The sequence below is a fragment of the Lepisosteus platostomus genome, chromosome 12 (assembly GCF_059453375.1).
Source record: "Lepisosteus platostomus isolate fLepPlt1 chromosome 12, fLepPlt1.hap1, whole genome shotgun sequence".
Classification (NCBI taxonomy): domain Eukaryota; kingdom Metazoa; phylum Chordata; class Actinopteri; order Semionotiformes; family Lepisosteidae; genus Lepisosteus; species Lepisosteus platostomus.
In genome coordinates, this window is record NC_142622.1 from 40,965,202 (window position 1) to 40,983,054 (window position 17,853).

General features: G+C 37.1%; 1 protein-coding gene across 1 annotated transcript; it reads right to left on the bottom strand.

Annotated features, from left to right (window-relative positions):
- Positions 1-10,224: 10,224 nt before the first annotated feature.
- Positions 10,225-14,815, bottom strand: tmem74 (transmembrane protein 74). The gene is made up of 2 exons (XM_088601916.1): positions 14,341-14,815; positions 10,225-13,567 (listed from the first exon to the last, which is right to left on the bottom strand). Exon 2 carries the CDS (start codon positions 13,521-13,523, stop codon positions 12,660-12,662), a length of 864 nt encoding a protein of 287 aa, XP_088458042.1. The 5' UTR covers positions 13,524-13,567; positions 14,341-14,815; the 3' UTR covers positions 10,225-12,659.
- Between the last annotated feature and the right edge of the window lie 3,038 nt (positions 14,816-17,853).

Here is a 17,853-nt window from a genome sequence, read left to right on the forward strand (position 1 = left end):
AACTTCATTACTTCAGCAAATACCATACTTTAAACAGGAGGCAAAATCAATAAGAAACATAAAAAAATTAATTTTTCATGGTATTACATCATACGAAATATATACCCTCGTGAAAACAAGCTAAATTCATAAATTAATAAAATCCTAGTTTCTTTCCAGAAGGATCCTTACACAGCACTTTGTGTGGAAACAGTGCATCCTGGTAAAATGGAAGAAACAACACTTTGCATAAGTTTGTACAAAGCCTACTATCTACTAAATTTTAATATCAGCAATATTTGATGCTGGCCTTTTGAAACACTGAAGCTGTATCAATCATTGGATCTAATTTCAAAAGCATCTTTTTAATCAGAACATTTTATATTATTTGATCAGCCTCGTTTAATTTGCATTTTATGCAGTTCTGCCAAAATTTCAGACGTAAACATCCGTAAGTTAATTACTGGGTACATACTGTATACAGTGAGAAGACTGGCAACTTGCATGACATAAAACTTAAAAGCATAAATTTGTACAACACATTCTCTAGAGAAGAAAGGAACTCAACTCTGAGCACTACTCAATTTCATGAAGATCTTTAGTTTGAACAATATAAAATGACAACAATGTAAATAACTGAGCTAAAGAATACAATGCAAAAAGAGTTGTCATTTTAACAAAAAAACTGAGAATGGATGCTGTTATACTGAAACCATTTTTGAAGCTTGTCTGTAAGGAAACTCGTCTAAATGAATGCCAGTTTGTCCTTTAATACTTAATAAAGACTAATGTGAACTTTGGCAGAATTATTATTACAAATCTAATTCTATGTATTTTCTTTCATATACTTAATGCTGAATGTGTGATGACTTTTGTGGGTAAATCTATAAATGTGATTTCAGAGATTTCTGAATGGAAGTTCTTGAGTGAAGTTCGGGAGGCACAACTACAAACAAGCCAATTTCACTCGGCAGTTTTAAATTCTAATCGCCACCGATATTAGCTCTGTACTGTATATAATCACATGCGAACACCGTCTCGGGTATTTAACGCCAATCTAACGTTACCAACCCAATACTCCCTGTCCTATAGGCAGGAGACTTACTCCTTAACCAAAAACTTGTTATACTTAAAATAACTATTAAACATTCACAAAGCATCTGATTCTTGGATGTCGTTGTTCCTCGTGAAGTCATGTAAAGTCACTTGGAAGGTCAAATAATTTCGAAACCAGTGGCATATTTACATGAGCGACATGAGCTCTGTGTCACCTGTATTGAATACTTTGTTGACCCAATGTTAGAAAAGAAAACATTTCAATCTTCATGTCAGATGTACTGTAAGAGTTTGTAGAACATGGCTCACTACTGCCACCTTCTGGATTCCTTGCCCTTTCTGTGTTAAAGCTTTTTCTTAAAAACGTAGAGGCTTCAAAAGTTTGTTCTGGTCCTTTTAAGGGCATAAACATGTTTTTATTTTGCCAGAGAAACAGAAATTGATATCACGTATTTCCTTGCTCAGTCCATAACATAAAAAATCAGATTTTTAGTCAGGTGTATTAAATAGGATAATCAACAAAAGAAAAAAAAATCAGTTTTATAAAATATCATTATAATTGAAAATGAATAAATTACCAACTTATCTAAGGTTTTGGGGTTTAAAATTCATTTATTGAAAGACGTCCCTTAGCAAAACAAAAAAAAAGTCGATGCTTCAAATAATTAGCAAATTTGTTTTGTGTACTAAATCCAATTTATATTGTTACAGTGGTTCAGTAATAATAACTATACCGAGGTTTAAAGAACTACTATTTAAGCTACCCAAACGCGTCCTTGAAATCCTTGTTTTCTGTTTCTTGATTTTCTGTGTAAAGTAGTTTTATTAAAAGCACAGTTCTTATCTAAATCCATTAATTTTAAGATATAAAAGTGAACTTATTATATAATCAGGTAACATTATAAATTCTATGTGATTATATCTGTAACTGGAGCATTTTGAAGCTACACTTCTAGTGTGAGGATGGAAACACATTTAAGAACATAAGGGTTTTAGGGGAGGGAAGTGTTAATTTAATTTGAAGGCGCATGTCAGCGATGTTAAGAAGCAAATAGTTATCCATGGATACTCGAGTAGACAATTCCTGTCAGGCAGTGAGCACGTGATGTCTATCGACACAGCTAGTTACAGGTCCGAGAAGGCCTCAGTCTTCAGAAAGCAGAAGCACATTGCTGCCTTACTAAAGGTGACTCGACATAATATTGTAACACAACGGGGGTTCAGGCGGGAGCCCTTGCCGCATTAGGTCGGCCCCCCACCGTCGGGGGCTCGAACCCGGGACTCCCGCGTCACTCAGCAGGGTCCCAGCCCGGTGAGCCAAAGAGAGATCTCTCTACAGCCCAGTGGCTGTAGTCCTGCTATCACAGGGAAGGGCGGCGACGTCACCTGCTCTGGTAAGCCAGCTCTTACACAGTGCCTGTCGGCCGTAAGCGTTACAATATTATACATCCATCCATTTTCTAAACCACTTTATCGAGGATGGGGCTACAGGGGAATGGGAACCTATCCCAGCAGGCAACAGGCACAAGACAGGTTACACTCTGGACAGGACAGCAGTCCATCGCAGGGCACACACAGACACAAACATGCTCACACTCACACCAGGGCCAGTTTTCCCAGAAGCCAATTAACCTACCAGTATGTCTTTGGGCTGTGGGAGGAAACGGGAGCACCCAGAGGAAAAGCCACGCAAATATGGGGAGAACATACAAGAACTCCATACAGAGACACCCCAGGATCAAAATTGAAGCCAGGGCCCCAGCGTTGCAAGGCAGCAATGCGACTCACTGTGCCACCATCCCACCCACTTAACATCGTATTATCCCCCTATAAGAGCATAGCACACAGGTCTGATTTCAAATCTCTGTTAAAATACAACTATTTTGGTATCCATGTATTTTAAAATCATGGATTAGGTTCCCTAATATGATGAAAGAAATCTTCACTGTGCCATCTGGAAAGTATGCATACAAGGCCATGCAATTGTAACTGCATTGCAATTACACAATGCAGAGACACCGCCCTACTTCGTCTGTAAATGACAATCTGATGCTTTCCATAGCTGACATAAGCCCACTCTCTGGTAAATGCTTGCTTTGCAGGCATCCATAAAAGTACAGACTGTTGCAATGAATAATGTCAAGTGGTGTCTGCAGAATTATAAGTGCCTCTTTGGTTACCAGGTGACAGAAAGAGAAGGATCACAATTTTAAATTGTAATCAGTCGAGAGCTGTGAAATTACCGACTGTGAATCTGGAGTTGCTGTAATTATGCTGAGCAATTGAAACGGTTCATTTATACGTCTCATTAACAACATGTACTATTATTCTGGATTTTTTTTATACCTTCTCATCGATTGAAAGGATATGCTATTTAACCTGCATGGACTGAACCTGTTATAATAAGGATCTTCATGACGTTATTTGAATTCTACTGCCAAAATAAAATACACGAGAAGATGTGAGCTCCGGTATGAGCTATTACCTGTTTGCCTTTGGGCAAAGACTGGCAAGAGGACTGGCAAACAGAAAAACTAGGAAGTCACAGTTCCCCACAGTACTCCCATTTCTATGCCAAGCTGGCTCCTGGCATTCATTTTGGGATTTAGAACATTTTTTAACTTTGGACTTTTTTTGGGGGGTGGGGTGGGGGGGGGCGAACCTCTAATTTGCGATATACAATACAGCTTTGAAATGAGACACACTGAGACAGTCAGCTTTGAAATCACAGGGGCTTGTATTATTTGAAACCATCTGATCAGACCTCATTTACAAGCTGTATCATTTTGCAGAAACCTACTTCACCAATCTAAACAGCTCTGATTTTGTATCCATTTACGCTAATGGAGTTCCTTCCCTCTGCCAGAATGACCATGTGGAGTCACACAAATGGAGGCCTCTACACGTATCTTAATTGTCTCCTTTCAGCTCACAGGGAATGTTTGTTTCCGACTTGTCTGTAATCTTTGCAAAGTACTTTGTAAATGCAGCGAGAAATATATTGTGTGGGAAACAGACAATCTGTGGGAGCAATTGTTTCCACCTGTGCTGAAGCCACTTAGGAGGCACTCAGTTCAAGACCAACTCAAACTCTCTCAGCGATGACCGAATTTAGAAATGACATATTTAATTGCAGTTAAGAAGGAAAGTTCTCAGAAAACAAGAGACTGTACTGGCCATTAAATCCTTTCAATCAGTTTGGTGTACAACAAGGAAAGCTAAATAATTGTTTACAATGGCCCTGATAAGTGAAATGGTCATTCAGAGCATTATTTCTTCTTTAGTAATAAAAAGTCTCATTAGAAATTGATGGAGCTGTAGACAAAGGTGAAAAAACCCATTGACTGGTCGATGGTGTAAACGTACAGTACTGTATATTATACAGTACCATGCAGAAGTATTTAAACTCCAGCACATTTTTCATATTTTGTTTAAGGCTTGCTGTCAAAATACTTTGATGTAGTAATTAATGCTTTTTTATATTCACATGAAATTCCATACATTTTCAGCAAAAAAGAAAGACCTAAACAATTAATATGAAAGAAAAATGGAAACATCATCGAGTACTCTTTCAAACCTCAAGCTGTGGAAAATCCGAAATAATTAAGCCTCACAAATTATCTTAACAAGCCCCACAATTATTTGAGTGTCTTGTGTGATTTCATCATAAATACACCTATCTCTGTAGGGTCCCTCAAAAAGCGAGTTAATTTCAAGCAATGATTGAACTGTGAAGAACAAGGAGGTTTAAAAAAAACTCAGGAATAAAGTTGTGGAAAGGCACAGATCAGGTGAAGGGTACACAACAAGCAAGGTCTCTGAATTGTTCTGTGAGAAATAGAAAGTAAACTGTATCATGCAGACACTGCCTAGATCTGAATGATCCTGCAGAGTTTAATGGGAAAAACAGCTGGAGAAGATATCCCAGTCACTCCATAAATCGAACCTGTATAGCAGAGTGGCAAACAACTTTAATCTTGCATGTTGTTTGCAACAAAGTATTTAAGTGATACTGCAAATTGTTGCAAATGCTTTGTGGTCAGACGAGACAAAATTGGGGGTTTTGGTACAACACTGTGCATCACCCAGTCAACACCATTCCTACAGTATATCAGGCATGGTGGTGGCAGCATCATGCAATGGGGAATCTTCTCTTCCTCAGCAGGGACTGGAAAGCTTGTTAGGACTGAAGGAAAAATGTATGGAAAAAACAGGCAAAGACTAGAAGAAAACCTGATCCAGTCTGCTAGAGACCCAAAACTGGGGTGAAATGACATCTTTCAATAGGACAATGATTCAAAGCATAAGATCAAAGCTACACTGGAATAAATTATTTAGGAATAAGAAAACGTCCTTGGGTCGCCCAACTAAAGTCCAATGTACCAAGTACCAAATGTACCAAGAAGAATGGGCTAAACTGCACCAAGCCTGTTTGCAAAGTTGGTAGATACTTAACCTAAGAGATTCACAGCTACAATTCCTGCCAAAGGTGATTCCACCAAATATTGAATTAATGAGTCTGAATGGTTATGCCCTCAACATATTTCTGTTTTTTCCTTTTTGGTTTGTGCTGGCATGTATGGTAATGTTACTCTTAGAATACTTCAGAACAGCATTTAGGAGTTGAATTAAAATATTTATAATTTCACAAAATGGACACCACAGGGAGGCGTTATAGACTTTTGATAATTTGAAATCTGATATGGGGCCTAGCACTGTTTTTACTTTCAGAGACAAATGTATTGGAATTTGACATTAGATTTAACAATATATGGTATATATTCAATACAGTTATGACATTAAAAAGAAGTAAGCAGAGTACCTAAAGTTGTACTTTTTATTGTCTGTCTTGTAATTTCCTGTGTGGGTGTTCAAAGAGGCAAAAGATATCAAACAAATCCTCATTCTGACGAGGTGCCGTGGTGGATAACAATAGCATGGGTTCCTATGGTTACAATTCATACAATGGTATGACGATACCTTTATAATAAGATTAAAAACTACCATCTCATACAACAAGATTTCACAACTCAATAAGCACAGTTTGTACTGCATGTACTATCTTATGGTAAGATGGTATGATGGTTTTTCTGTTACTGTTTATTATTCTATTTTCGTTATCATCTGTGGCCACATGTTTGGTGTTGCTTTTTGCTACTTACTGTCAGATGCCTCAAACAACAAACTCAGGACCCACCCAGGGAGACAGAGAAATAGCATCTCTGCTTCCTCCATGACAGAACCACTCACTTTTTGTATGCGGCATCTCGTCAGAAAAACAATGATTATATGAATAAACTTGGTATCAACTTCAATGAGTGTTATGCTTTTCAGACTTTTTTTCCCCCCTAAAGGCACTAATGTGTTATGTTGCATTTATTAATTGATATGTAAAGAAGCATTTTGCTTTGTCATTACGTTTAAGCATACTGTCTACTGGAGATGTTATTAAAATCTCGCAGAGAATAAGCTGCAAGGAAAAGGATCTGCTTCAGAGCAATTACCTGTCTTCAAAACCTCAGAGCAGCTGGGCATAGTGGCATCCATTATTCAAATAAAGTCAGCCACAGCCATGATTAAAAAGAAACGTGCACACTGTTTGGAAAACTAATGCAGGTCATGGTAATGCACAATTCCATTTCCAATTATATAAAGTCAATGTGTTTCTGCTTTATGACATCAAACGCAGGGCAATGAACTGGTATTGTGTGCTATAAAGTAGGCCTGGCAATTCCTATAGGAAAAAGAAAAGAAATGAGCACTCCTGTAATCCACTATATTTTCTTTAGGTGTTATTAAAATTGCCTTTTCATGCCGCTTGCTGTATAGTTTATGCACTTGCATCAAATTGCATCTAATATGTTCAGTTGGGAACAAAAGGAAGAGTAGTGATTTTGATAAGAACAATGATTTTAAATAATGTGTTAAGAAATAGGCAGCCAGTGAAGTCTGGGCAGAATAGGGATTGAACAGGAAAGTGAGGAAAAGGGAATCCTAAGGAAACAGCAAAAATGTAGATGAGTTGAAAAGACTGGGTTGATGATCAGCAAAGAGAGAGCAACAGATGTTAAATCCAGATAGTATAAGGTGTTGGACTAGGAATTGAATGGTGTGTTAAATGTTGTGGATCCTGTAGATGTTATTTTAAAAAAGATGGAGGAATGTAGTAAGTAAAAAGTCTTGTATGGTTTTCTGAATATAAACCGTTTATTTCTTTCTGCTAATTTCATGTATACTACTGTATACCAGTGGTATAGTAGAGATCCTCTCCACCAGTGGTGTAGAGCATTGTGTGCTAGCCTAATCTGGATACAGTTTCAGCCTTTTAAATGTACATTGTATAAATGATTAATTACATGAAACAAAAATATGTTACTTACACAGAAGCATCTGCTTAATCTTCAGACATTTCTCTAAATTCCAAAATGAGTAGATTTGCACTGCAAGCAGTTAGCTACTGTAAATAGCATTTTACAAGCCTTTATATTGTACATCCAGGTATATGAAAAGCCAAAATGCTCCCCTTCTTAAAGATGTAAGAGATAACTTGGAATCTCTTGAGGGTTTTGTTTGCGTATTCTTAAGTGCAATCAATAAAAAATGGAAAATCTTCAGTGTTCTTACAGAAGTACTTTTGTTAAGATGGAGAAGGCACAAAGTGTATAATTATTTCATAAATCAAGGCCACTGTAAGTAAAACTGCCTAAATCTTGTACTTTCTCTTGCTAAATTATTGATGACATAAATGATGGCATACAGGTATCTAATTTATTTCTGTAAAAGGTTGCTAACTTTATCTGTCTTACCCTGTCCTGCTTAGATCAGCCTGTGCATTTGAACTGCAGCAAAATAGGGGATAAAGAGCTTAAGGATAAAATACTTGGACAAGATAAATAGAAACGGTTCAAGACAATGTTTTTTTTTTTGCATACCAACCTGACAGAGTGGAAAATCACAGTGACAGAATAGTCATGTAGAGATGGGAATGCAACTAACTTTTAAAGTTACAGGAAATTGCACAAAATTCAAAGACATGTTTTTAACAATGTGTTATCACCAGTTGTCACTGTAAGTCTTGGCTCACAGCAGCAAAGATTCCTGTACTGCATGAGGTACTGTACATGCATGAACAGCTCAGCTGTTAATCTTTTCACATGCTATAAAAACGTCTTAGTGCTGACTGGAGAAGCTGAGAGTCTCCCACTGACGTCACCTCAAGCCTGCGGGCACTTAGGAAGTTTGTTGAGAGTTAAGAGATCCCTAGCTGATTAATCCTGACTCTATACCAGCAGTGTTTCTCCAGATGTGCTCTGCTGCTTGAGGATTCGTCTCAATCATCTTGAGGAAACATCTTCCAGGAGGACAATTCCTTCATCCATAGAGCACATGTGGTCACCCAATGATTGGATGATCACGACACTGATATTAATCATACTGTATGTCAAGCGATATAGAACCCAAAACATTTATGGGATATTTTTGAATGACACTGAAGACGGCATTTTCCACCTCCATCAACCGAATGTGAACTGACTTGACTTTCTCCTGGAAAAATTACAGAATTCCAGAATCTGGTCGATTATGTGCGATGTACATATGCATTTATACAAACATGATTTCTATCTAATACTATGCAGAGAAGATTATTTAGTGGCTTTCCATCAATATTTGCAATTTAATCTAAATTTCAATCAAAAAGTATAAAAAGGAGGTTCTGTTTTCTTTCTATAAAATAAATAGAAATCATTAAACCTAGTTAATGTAGGTATGGGTAACCTTAATGTACTACAATACTAAATGGGTAGGAATATCATATTGTTTCAGGATTTGCTTTTGGATTCGATGTATGTTTGGGCATATAAAATTCATGGAAAATAAGTTATACATTTAAGCAGGTTAGAAAAGTACTTTTTATATGGTATTGTTTCTGGAAGACAAATGGAACATCATTTTGACAGTGTTATTGTTGGAAAGTGATGTTCTATGTTAATCGAACAGCTGTAGCTCCATATGAGAGATGCTATATTTTTCAAACCTCACTGTTTGCTCTTTAGAAATTGCAAAGCTCTAATGTCACTGTATCCTACTTCACACATCAATGTGCAGTAAAATAATTATTTGAGCTTGGCTGATCAGTAACCAATCTGTTAATGGAACCAGACTGACCATGATGCTTATTTCCATTTTCATTATGAAGAAGGAATTCATCAGCCATGCTCTTTTAATGTTATTGCATGCGTTTTTAGCAATCAAGAGTCCTGGGAGAATTCAGTTGGAGTAGGAAGGGGAAATAAACTGTTACTTCCATTGTTGTGTTCATTCCACTGTGAGCATGCTTCTTGACGTCTGATATTATGTCAAAATTTTATGTCAAACCAAATGTACGGGACTACGGCTGAAGAGTTTTATTTGCATAGCTACTATGGAGAAGATTTGTGCCCAGAGGCTTTTAAAAGTACATCGCATTTGCTTTCTGGATAGAATCTATCAGATGGAAAACCAATTAACCAAGTGCCCATTAGTCTGGAAATGTGACTATCTGGTATAGGTACATGTAGCTGTCAAATGCTTTAGTTTAATCCAATTTCATCTGAGAAAGAAATAAGGTGCTTTCGGTTTTGTAAGACTCTTGTTATTTAAGATAGTCTGCACTCATGAAGATAAACCAGAATACACATGGCTACATGCTCTCTGTTCACACTTTGGGCTCACAGTAACATTAATTGTGTTATCCTTATAGTGTATACAACGGCGACAGACAGAAGATAGAAATTTGCACAACTGGTCCAGTTAAAAACGGATGGGTATAAATACAAAACTTTGCCACTTTAAAACAAATCTAAGATTTTGTAATTACATGTAATAAACACTTGTAGTGAGAAAGAAGTGGATCAGAAATTGTGAAAGTGAAAAGTCAATTATGTGTTGATAAAAGAACAGAATACACAAAGCTTAGATGCAGAGCAGCTGCAAACTGAAACGTAGAGGAAATTAGGAAATGAGGGATATATATATATATCTGCCATTTTACATATGTCTTTCAAAGTAAGTAAATGCTGTATGAAAGGATGTACAGTATCTGACCCCCAATCTGCTCTAATCCAGGTTTTGCAAAAAAAAGCTAATTAACGATGCATATCCTGGCATTGCATTGGCAATCTAATCTGGAAAAAGACAGACACACCAGCATCATGTATAAATTAACAATTTATTTTCTGCCGCAGTTATGCATAGGTTGCAATCAGATACCATAATAGTTTAAATAAGGCCTTAGTAAATGCTGTATGACATTAATACACAAAAAGCTTTGTACAATTTGAAGAACATCTCATATTCCAAGTTTCCTTAAGAAAAAGGATGAAATCATTTATCACTGGATTATGGAACAAAACATTTCATGATACCACGTGAGATTCAAGACTGACATATTCCTGCTAAACACAAGGCTTGCAGTTTAAGATTTTAATCTGCATGTAGCCCATGAAACCCCATATAAACCAATGGGAATACGAGGTGAATTAAGATGGAATTATTTGGCTGACTAACTCCTTTTTTGATAAAGTATCTGATATTCAACGTGAAAAGGCAAGGGAACTAGACCACGTCTTTCAAGTTAAAGCTTTCCAACGCAATCCTTTCATGAGGCACACGTATTTAGTATTAAACGTTGGAGAGTGATGAAACAAAAGCTCCATCTAGGCATTCTGGCATCATGGATGTTTTGTTTCATAGATCTCCAGCCACGCCTCAGCTCTACAACAGCTCTTGCTCATTCCCTACCCTCCCTCAGATGAGATGGCTCCAATTGTTTTTTTTGGATTCTAATCTGAGCCCCCCAGAAAACTCAGCAGGAAAAAAACACAACATCCTGAAAGCTGCTGAAAAACATCTTTGCATCTTCCAGCCTTTCCCCGTAATCCAGTTGTGCAGTATGATTGTTGGTTCAAGGATATGAACTTTGAAGTAATGGGAGTTTGTTTCTTTTATGTGCACAATGAACACCGATTCAGAAACAGGGATTCCAATTTATACAGGAAATGCCTTCAGATGTATAATGTTATTCTTGATATCATACCGTCGTGATATACTATGACTTTTTTCTTCTTCTTGGTATTAACTTTGTGAAAACCCAAGGTAAAGGAGTGAACAAGTTCATTTTTAATAAATACACTCATTTTATTCCAAAATGCAATGTCATATTGTGAGTTCAACCTTCTGTGCAAGCAGGTAATTTAATCTTGTGTCTGACAATGTGTCTCATTACAGGGAGCTAGATAATGAAATGATCATATTAACATTAACTCCAATAGCATATACTGTACAGTTCATGTCCTTATAATTGTGTTAGGTCCAAGACAAAAACAATACTATGAGGTGGATGATATTTATATATAGCACAGATCACTGCTGCTTGGAGGATCTACAAATATGACTTTGGTCTTGCACTTGGAAAGTGGAAAATATTAATATTTGAGAAGCAATAATAATTTCAATCTTTTAACAGTCACATTATCCTTTTTATTCAGCATTAGGCTTTGATTGTTCTGAACATTTCTTGTTCATGGTGTTCTGATTTTTAACAATGCCAACTTGGACCTCTGTAGCCCATATACGAAGGCTTGACAGTCAGCTATAGAGCTGAGAGGAATGTTTTTCCCTTCAAGGCACCTGTTGAACATCACCTGAGAACACCCAGATGAATGAGGTGGGGTGCTAGTGCACAACCCAGGTCTAGCAGATATCTGCCAGTTCAGAAACATTCAAATTCTACTCCATAGTTTGTTCTTTTGAAGAATCACAGCTTAATACTGTAAATGAAACAGACATATAGGAACATATGCCAAATTAAGCAGGATTATGAACACACGCAGCCTTTCCAAGAACATCATGAGACACTAAGGCCTAGGGTTGGATGGAGTGTTTTTTAAATAGAACACAAAACTCTCCTAAAACACTATTATACCATAAGAATAATGATTATTATATAAGAATAATGATAATTCTCAAGCAGGCTTTTAAACTGAGAGTGAAGCCACTATGTGCCTTTTATTTTGTTACTCACTCACCTAACTTTTTCACTAGTCTATGAAGTCATAACCATAAGTGCCACCAAAACACTAAAAAGGATATAAATATAATGATTAATAAAGCAAAACAACAGCTTTTGGATCAATATAATTGATTATATTGAGCAGAAGTATTTTGTCTTCATGTGAAAAAAACAATTACTAATGTTTTTCGATGCAGATACACAGCTGCATGTTACAGTATGTCCTCCTTAGCAGTCTTCTCATCTCCTGTCAATAATACTGGTTTTAAAGACAAGCATAAACTATGTAATTGTCAATCGTCTTGCAATGGTTGTTCATTGATGACTATGTCTTCATATGCATTTGTATTGGATGGCTTTTATAATCATTTATAGTATATTTCCCCCCCAAAGAGAAGATCCCTATCTATACTATCAATCAAATTTGCATATTTCACTGTTTTTCAAATCTCAAGTTCAAAGATAGTTATATCGAATATTCGAAAGAGAAAAATATCAGTCAAGCTACCAATATGCATGTATGTCTTTTGTTGATAAGACTGGATATTTTTGTTGTGTCAAAATATATATATTTTTAGTTAAGGGTTATCACATCATCCTCCAACACAGACAAGTGTGCTGTAGTTCCAGTGGGACTCGCTCCTGCTCTTAAATTAATTGAGCCATACAATTTTGCTGACTGCTTTGAATATGCGAAGGCCTTCCTCCTGTACATCTCTCCCTTCCACATAGAGATCATGAGCAGCGTGGAAAGCACAACTCCACCCAGAGTGAGGAGACACAGCCCGGCGATCACACAGCGGTCTAAATGGGCACCGATTCTCGCACTTTCGTTCTCCAGCCGCTCCATCTCCCGGGCTGAGACACTGTCTTTGTCCACGTTGACGTCCCGCGGGATGGCGTAGGAGATGACCACCAGTGTGATCCCGCTGACGAGAAACGTAACCGCGCTGATGAAGCCGTAATCCACCGATTTCCCCTGAGCCTCTGAGGAACTTTCATCCTGCGACATCTGTGACAGTTCTTGCAAAGCCTCCTGCTGGTTCTCACTGCCGGGGCTTTGAGTCGACTGTCCATAGGGGCTTTTAGCAGACAGCTGAGGACTGGCGCGTTGGAGATTGACATTTTCGTCGATGTAAGTAAAGGATGTTTCCAATTCCTCATCACAGCACACCTTTGCCTCTTTTGGCAGTCCCTGAGGATTCTGTTTGCCAAACAACCCCCCTTTCAAGGGAACTGTCCTTGGTGCTGAATTACATTGTCCTTCACTGACAGATGCCCTTTGAGCTGAATTGCACTGAAGTGTTCTGGAAATTGCATTTCCAGCAGAAGTGCTCGACTTATGAATATGCAGTGGACTCAAACCACAATCAACGCTGCTTGGAGGATCGGATTGCTTGCCATCTTTATCTATGTAAAGAAGCTCCAGGGAAGCCATTTGATTGTCTCTTTTTTCAGCACGTTAGGGCATAGCCAGGATACCTATTAACAAATTAAAACAGATATACATTAGCTGTCACATACTATCAAATACCAAAAGAACTATAGCAATTATTAATAAAGCAACGCGACGACTTTTCCAGCACTCTATTTTTTTAAGCACCGGCAACTTAAAAGTCAAATTCAAAAAGCCACGCTAAGTAAAATTCCTCTAAAAGTATCATACATGGCAGCTTAACATTTTCCCTAAATAAAAAGGCGATTAAAAGGGATGATTAGTCATCAGTATCCTATTAGGAAAGAAATCCGCATAAAGACAGATAATCCTAAGTCTTTTAAAACGTAGTCTCTATTATTAAAGCCTTTTAAAGGCTAACAATAAATCTTATGGCGCAAGAAAAATGTGACATGCAAAATCAAAACTGTGCCTACACAAGACCAAACGAACATTGAAATGCTACTTTAAAATGTTTTGAGTAGAGCACGTCTCCAACGGTAACACGATAGCCCAAGGGATGAAAATATGTTAGCAAAGCAAATCCTTACTCTCAAGTCAATGATCTATGGCACGACATTTTAGAAAAGAAAAAATAATCATTTCAAATAAGACTTTCTGAACCTGCTGTTTTAAAGACATCAAACAGAAGTCGTTTGAAACATCACCCTTTCATAGTTTGTACAATAGGAGCAGATAACTGATAAAGAGCATTTCAAAATATCACAAAAGGATTTGGGGGGGAAAAATAATATATTGGAACATGCAGATCAACGTGTTCGATTTTTGCAGTAGCATAAAGTAAGACTTATTTAAATACCTTTTTTTATTATTTCTGCGCTCTGGCATCTCCGGCTGTTCTTCCCTGTGAGATTGAAAAGAAAAGGTTTTTGCCAGTCCCTCCCACGCCAGGCTTTGTCTGCCTCGCTGTGGTGCTGAACTGAGTTCTGTACATACCCTTGGGGAGCTACAGACCAGCACAGGATTCTGTACAGTAAAGGAAAAAAAAAATCAAAAGAATTGTGGGAATCGTAGTCCCGATGGTCGCGGTTACAAATAGAGTATATACATGTACCACATGTTGAATATACGAAACGTTTCCGTCTTCCATTCCAATCCGAAACCTCACTTCACACTTTATTTTTCTCACATGCTCAGTTTCTGCTTCGCTCATCACTGCGTGAACCATAATGTGCTGAATAAAATCATTAAGTGATTTCTGGAGAAATGCAACGATACTTTCTCGCTTCAGAATTGGTGTTGCCTTGCACTGCAGAAAGAGAAGTAGTCTTTTTTTTCCCCACCTCATGCACATCACAAACAGCACCTTCAAAATTTGCCTGCTCTGTATCTGAAGTCAGAGAAACAAGTCACCCTTTACGCTCTTTTAGACCGGCCTTTTCAATGTAGCTTCAATGACAAGTTAAAAGACGATTTTTGTTAACTTTTCTGCTCAAACGTTTTGTGCATTCATATTAATTTTTTTCTTTCATTCAAATTTTAAAATATTTTTTTCTACTTTTTTTATAGATGGGAATCTGGGTCTGTATGTCAGCAGAAGGCATTACTGTTCTGAGTGGCAAATGTTACATTACTAATCATGCTCAATAGTACTCAACAGTACTACAGTACTGTTCAGTTATCTGTTAAATAACTTTGAAAGCCATTTAAAGGAAATTGGGTCAATAAAGCCTTTGTGTACTTCACATTCAGCTTACTGTTAAATGAGCATTGGATACATATTTATAGGTCCATAATATTTAGAGGATTATAAATGTTTAAAATCAAAGTGTTAAATGTCAATTTTACAGTTGTTATGCAAATAATCAAACTGAAGAATAAGATATTTTAAACCTGACAGAATGTGAAACATGAATTATAATGCCTCCAAACCAAATCATCAGTCACAATGCCAAGTGTTTTTTTAACACAGTTTTGACCTAATTTACCTAATTGTACTGTTTCAGTTGACTTTGGTTACCCGTCTTAGTTCATAATGCAGCTTCGGTTTAACTATACAGTACATCTGTGCTGTAAACCAGCCCTCTCATGCTTTTGTCCATCAATCCTTTTTCTAACCACCTTATCCAACTCAGAATATTGTGGGAAAGCTGGATTCTGTCCCAGTAGGAATTAGGCACAATGCAGGGTACCAGGATGCCAGTCCATTATAGGGCACACACACACACTTTTCCCAGAAACCAATTAACCTCCAGTACTGTATATCTTTGGGCTGTGGGAGGAAACTGGAGCACCCAGAGGAAATCCATTCAAATATACAAACTCCACGCAGATAGCAACCCAGGGATTGAACCCATCTTTAATCCTTTCTGTAAGGTGAATAGTTCTGTGAAATGTCAGCCGAGTTGGTTTGTTTAGGAAAAAAAGATTTAGAATACATCTAGACTTTCAATTACTTCTTCGTTGACTGTGTATCTACGGAACAGGTAAAAGTTTATTCCATGCTGAAAGGAAAAAGAAAAGCATAGCGTCTCTGCTGTGGAGCCTTCTTCGGGTGTTTTTCGATTGTGTATGTTTCGGTTAGTAATGCAAGCAATTTCAACTGAAGATTTCAAAAGAAGACTTCAAATACTGTATATTACTTTTGTAAAGGGGATACTACAAAAACAATCTTAATTTTGTGCACTACTCCATATGTGTGTGCTACTGTTAGTTCTCCTTGATTCAGAAACCAAACTATGCAAACATCATTCAACAGTCTGTTGAGTTGATGTTAAGTGTGTTGTACTCTATTAGTTTATAAAAGCGTTGCATGTGTGATAATATAAAGGTACATAAAAAAGGGTTTTCTGAAGCCTACAGCTTCAAGGGAAATGGGATGGAACTGCTTACTTTTATAATCTTGTCAAGATCTTTTAATTATAAAATGTAGAAAAAAAAGGACTAATTAAAAGCAAGCAAATTAATTAAAGCATTTGATTCGCCTAAGTAAAGATTGAAATGAAAGCTAGAAGAGATGGGTTCCAGGATTAAACCATATTGTATCTTTGATCTGCCTGCTTGTGGCAAATTGCAGTGATGGTTTTCTCTGGGGATTTGAGAACATCTCAAGACAGACAGCAGCTATTTCCACAAGACTCATAATGTAACTCTACCTAGGAGACATCCCTGTACAAGATGAGTAGCATTAGGTGCTGAAGCTTCATGGAGCACTCTATAGATACCCATCTTTTGAAGGAAGTCAAAGGAAAATCAGAGATGAGTGATCTCCTTTACAGTAGGTCACCTGAAAACGTGTCCTTGCTCCAACACTGAGGTAGCTTCTCAACATTTTTATCACAGCCTAGCAATTTAACTTCATTGCAAGAGTTGGATCAGCTCAGTCAACTCTCATTGGTAGTTTGTTCCTTAGATTCCAGAATCTGTCTCTTAACAGCTATGTTCTATCTTCATTTGCCCTGTCAGTGCACGTACAGTACATACTAAAACCATATACTGTACGTACAGCATACAGTCTGTTTGTACTGTATTTGCAAAGTACTTTTCTTTGTAGTGCATGAAAAATGAACTTGGTTACTAACTCTTCGTTATGAGGTGATGGATCATTTTGGTGGCCATATTTTTTAATGGGAAACCTGTGTCTCTATGAGATACACTATATGACAAATTGCAATACTAAGAAATATCAAACACTGCCTGAGCTACTCACATGTTGTTCCAATGATATATATATACACAGTTAATATAATTGTGCAGTCATTTTTCAAAGAATAATATTATGATTTGAAAATGCCAATTATTTGAAGTTTTAATTAAATATCAGTCAGGAGAAATAAACTCCCATCAAGAATATGGGCCTTTTGCTTTTGCCTGAACGAGCATAAACAAAACACAGTTTTGACAAGCTGTCTGTGTAAATGTGAGTTTTCAGCTTCCTGTTTAAAATGCATTTCAAGTTTTTGGGGACTTTGTTGAAGGGGTATTCATAATTATCAAGCCTGCATGCATTAAATACCACATGTCCGAGAAGACAAATGGTTTAGTATTACTGCCTGGAGGAAGGTTTGTGGTCTTTTCAGAAAATCCAGCTTTTCAATTTAAATATAAAATCAGTATAGCTGTGCACTTCATAAAGGAATATTTCAGCATAACCCTTCAAATGTCAGTGTGATATATTTGAGAAACGAAATAGTTGTGGTATAGGCTTCCTGTGCCTCCTAGTATTCCTGTTTAATGTAGAACTGTGGTAATATACAAAATTGTGGTGTGTTCTCATTATATAAATAGTGTAAAATTAGAATTACTTTGTTTTGCATCAAGCTCATTGGCTAAAATACATCCCTTTCATTACAATTCACACCATATCAACTTT

What these genes read in the sequence shown, in the direction of transcription:
- tmem74 (XM_088601916.1), bottom strand. Translation starts at nt 13,523, where the DNA reads ATGGCTTCCCTGGAGCTTCTTTACATAGATAAAGATGGCAAGCAATCC.